This window comes from Diabrotica virgifera, chromosome 6 (assembly GCF_917563875.1).
Source record: "Diabrotica virgifera virgifera chromosome 6, PGI_DIABVI_V3a".
In the NCBI taxonomy this organism is placed as follows: Eukaryota; Metazoa; Arthropoda; class Insecta; order Coleoptera; family Chrysomelidae; genus Diabrotica; species Diabrotica virgifera.
In genome coordinates, this window is record NC_065448.1 from 64,021,510 (window position 1) to 64,025,148 (window position 3,639).

General features: G+C 37.3%; 1 protein-coding gene across 1 annotated transcript; it reads left to right on the top strand.

Annotated features, from left to right (window-relative positions):
* The first annotated feature begins 369 nt into the window (after positions 1 to 369).
* Positions 370 to 1,327, top strand: LOC126886078 (craniofacial development protein 2-like). The gene is made up of 2 exons (XM_050652921.1): positions 370 to 677; positions 800 to 1,327. The coding sequence occupies exons 1-2, from the start codon at positions 522 to 524 to the stop codon at positions 1,325 to 1,327; spliced, it is 684 nt and encodes a 227-aa protein (XP_050508878.1). The 5' UTR covers positions 370 to 521.
* The last annotated feature ends 2,312 nt before the right edge of the window (positions 1,328 to 3,639 follow it).

The following is a 3,639-nucleotide window of genomic DNA, read 5'->3' on the forward strand; positions in this document are numbered from 1 at the left end:
ATAGTCCTACTTCAGGTATGCGACCCTGCAAACGCGAGCCTTGGTATATCTACTAAGTCCAAACAGTAGATACCATTGTCCTTTCCTACTAACCCTGTTTAAACAAATTTCCTTATTAGCACTCCCAACCAAAGGGGAAGGCAACGGGAAACCACCCCTTTATTTCACCCTCGAAAGTTCATGATATGAGCAATAGCTGCGAGGCCTCGGATGATGAGCTTCGCGATCCGGATGGCACCCGGCGCATCTTCTCGTCCGGGGAGGAATGTGTGAAATCAGTTACCGGGCATGTAGACGTGACTCATCAGGCTTTACATGCGAAATGTGCTACTGGTGAAAAACAAAAACTTAATAACCTCAAACCATACAACATAGCTACATGGAATGTCCGTGGCCTTTTACAACCGGGCAAACAAGCTATTCTGGAGAAGGAACTGGAACGAACCAATATCTCTGTGGCCGGGCTCTCTGAACTTCACTTCCGTAACGAGGGGCACTACATAACTAATTTGGGACATTTCATGTGCTTTTCAGGCAACACTAACAAAAGTATCAATGGTGTTGGCTTTTGGGTTTCAAAATCTCTTTCTCCTTATATACTGGGATATCAAGCTATCAGTGATCGTATAATTTCCTTAAAACTAAATGGATCTCCCTCTATCGTCCATTTGATTCAGGTATATGCGCCTACCTCAACTGCTGATGATGATACAACTGAATCTTGAGTAAGTGTCTTGTTACTCCTAAGGAAAATTCCTTAAAACTAAATGGATCTCCCTCTATCGTCCATTTGATTCAGGTATATGCGCCTACCTCAACTGCTGATGATGATACAACTGAATCTTTTTTCAACGAACTGGAATCATATCTGCAAAATATCCCAAATAAAGAAATCGCTATCATCATGGGTGATTTAAACTCAAAAATCGGTGTTACTATGGATGACGAACATATTCGAAATATTGTGGGTAGATATGGAATAGGTGAACGTAATTCAAGGGGAGACCGCCTTATCCAGTTCTGCGTTGACAATGACTTGACAATAATGAACTCTATGTATAAGCACCACCCCAGAAGATTGTACACTTGGATCTCACCTGGCGGACGACACCGAAATCAAATCGATTACATAATGATTAAACATCGCTGGAAAACATCTATTAGCCAATGTAAAACACGACCTAGCGCTGACTGCGGCTCTGACCACCAACTTCTTTTTGCAACGCTAAAGCAAAAATTCAAGGCATGTGCTAGGATCCGAAACAAGAGGATATCAAAAATAAAAGATACACAACAATTTAAAAGCCAATGTAATGAAAGATTATAGCACGACGATGAATGGAAGTCATATGGGGCCATTTTAATGTAAGACAAAAGATAGCCCCTGTTGTTTTATGAAACAGGACTAATTAAGAATTTGACAACATTCGTGCTACATAATTTATTAAGTACCTCGGTTGCTACTGTCTCAGAGATTTTAGGGAGTGGATTCTTTAATAGATGTTATGATATATTCTTATTAGCTTAGAAAAATTAGAAAGATAGAAAAATCGAAATAAGGATGTGAAATAAAAAATAAAGAAAAATACAAAAAAATAAAATATTGGGCGCCATTGGTTACCTAAGGGAAACCAAACTTTATACAAAAAAAATAGAAATAAAACAAAGAAAGATAAATTAAAATAAAACAAAGAAACATAGTCAAATAAAATGATATACATAATATACAAAATGTTATAATGTAACTTACCTCCTTTACTTTACACTCAAAATTATATACTCAGTCAATGTTTTATCGTTCTTACGATTCAAGATAGAAGGAAAGAAATAATAAATTATAGGTTGAAAATCAAACATTATTTATTAAAAAAAATTAATCTCTGATCTCTCTGTTATAATTAGAGACCAGATTACCAATTAATCAAAGATGAAACGAACAGTTTTACAAATATAAAAATTATACCTTAACAATTAGTGTCCTGGCTTCTTCCTCGTAGCTTGATTGGAAAGTCCAAGGCGCTATTGCACTCGCGAAACACTTACTTCACTGTCGTTAATTACAGCAAACAGCAAACAGTACATTGTTTATAAACAAACATTATTATAGAAAAATTCAGCTTTCACTTGAAGATAAATAGTTTAAAGGTTCGTTAAACTGGATCAAATTTTACTTTTACTCGAATAAAATTATTTAGTTAGACTCGAACGTGATTATTGAAAGTTCATTAACTTTGACCAAAATAAAGTATGTGAGCATACTACATGTTTTAACTGCACTGTTAAACATAGCAATGAGAAAATTGAAACTCTTCTCTCCTACTTCTTATTCTGACTGCTTAAATGAAATTAGTGGATACCAAAATTGGTATAAAATGATAACGACGATTTGCTTAGAAACAGCGGGAAAATCGCCGGAGTTCACGATACACCATCACATTCACCGGGCTGGAATTAACCTAGCCGGCTGGGAAACTGGAAAACTACATTCCAAAACACTTAATGGAACTCAACTCCATGACGATGGCCCTAAGGGAACCAAAACTCAACTTAACTCGATGATGGCCCTGGGAGAACTCTTCTCCATGACGATGGCCCTAAAGGAACCAAAACTAAACTCAACTCGATGGTGGCCCTGGTGGAACTCATCACTCAACTTCACTTGATGGTGACTTCTACGGAACTGCTCTCTAGGACCGCTAACCCGATCCTTCTAAAACTTGGGTTTCTTCTCCCAAAAAAAGTGACTTCCTACTTAGACCAATAGGAATCATACCAGATATTTCTCTACCAATCAAATGGTCAGAAAAACTCTCAAGACATCCCTCGAACGCCATGATGGTTTTACTTTAAACCAATTACAATTACTCAAACTTCGCAATAACAAAATCCCTCGAGTTTACACGAAATGCGATGACTCATACAATATTACAGTTAGTTTTTAGAACCAATATTACTAAAGACATCGGCTTATTTTAGGTTGAGCCTTCCGGTTGCAATACACCCTCAATAAATTTGTGTCTGAGAAAGTCATAAAAATCTTTCATCTTCTAGACTGCAACAGCCTAACAGCATAGCAGGGGTCCTTCCTCTAGCTATTTGGATATACCGACGAAACATATAACCGACAAACCAAAACTGTAAATATCATAAAAACCTTTTTACCTTGTAAACTACAACAATTCAAAGGTTTATTGAAAAATATTCCGTTTCTTAAATGCGTAGGATATAAACAATTTGAGGCACCTTTGTACACCAAATTTCAAAGAATCGCAAGAACCGAGATAAACATCCAAATCCCGTGAGAATTGAATAACGCCATACTCTGCCTATGCGGAAGATCGATATACAGGGCGTAGCGAAAGTATTACTGGATCGGAATTTCAAATAGGTATTTAGACGGAGGACTTTCAGCGTGTTTCAAGATTCGAAAATATTTTACCAACTATCGCCACTCATGATTCCGAAAAGATTTGGTTATCTTTTAAAAATACCTTGATACAGACCTTGGCTGACTGCGAGGCACAGTCTAATGCCGTCTCAACCGGACCAAAAGAAGTGTGGATGTCTGCAGATACTTTTGACCTCGTTGAAGAACGTAGAAAACTTAAAATTGCTGGAATCGAGAACCCTCTCAGGAAT

Excerpts from the sequence above, each read along its gene's own strand:
- LOC126886078 (XM_050652921.1), top strand. The coding sequence starts at position 522 with ATGTGCTTTTCAGGCAACACTAACAAAAGTATCAATGGTGTTGGCTTT. Across the intron at positions 678-799 it reads CTATCGTCCATTTGATTCAG|GTATATGCGCCTACCTCAAC; the intron begins GTATATGCGCCT and ends CATTTGATTCAG.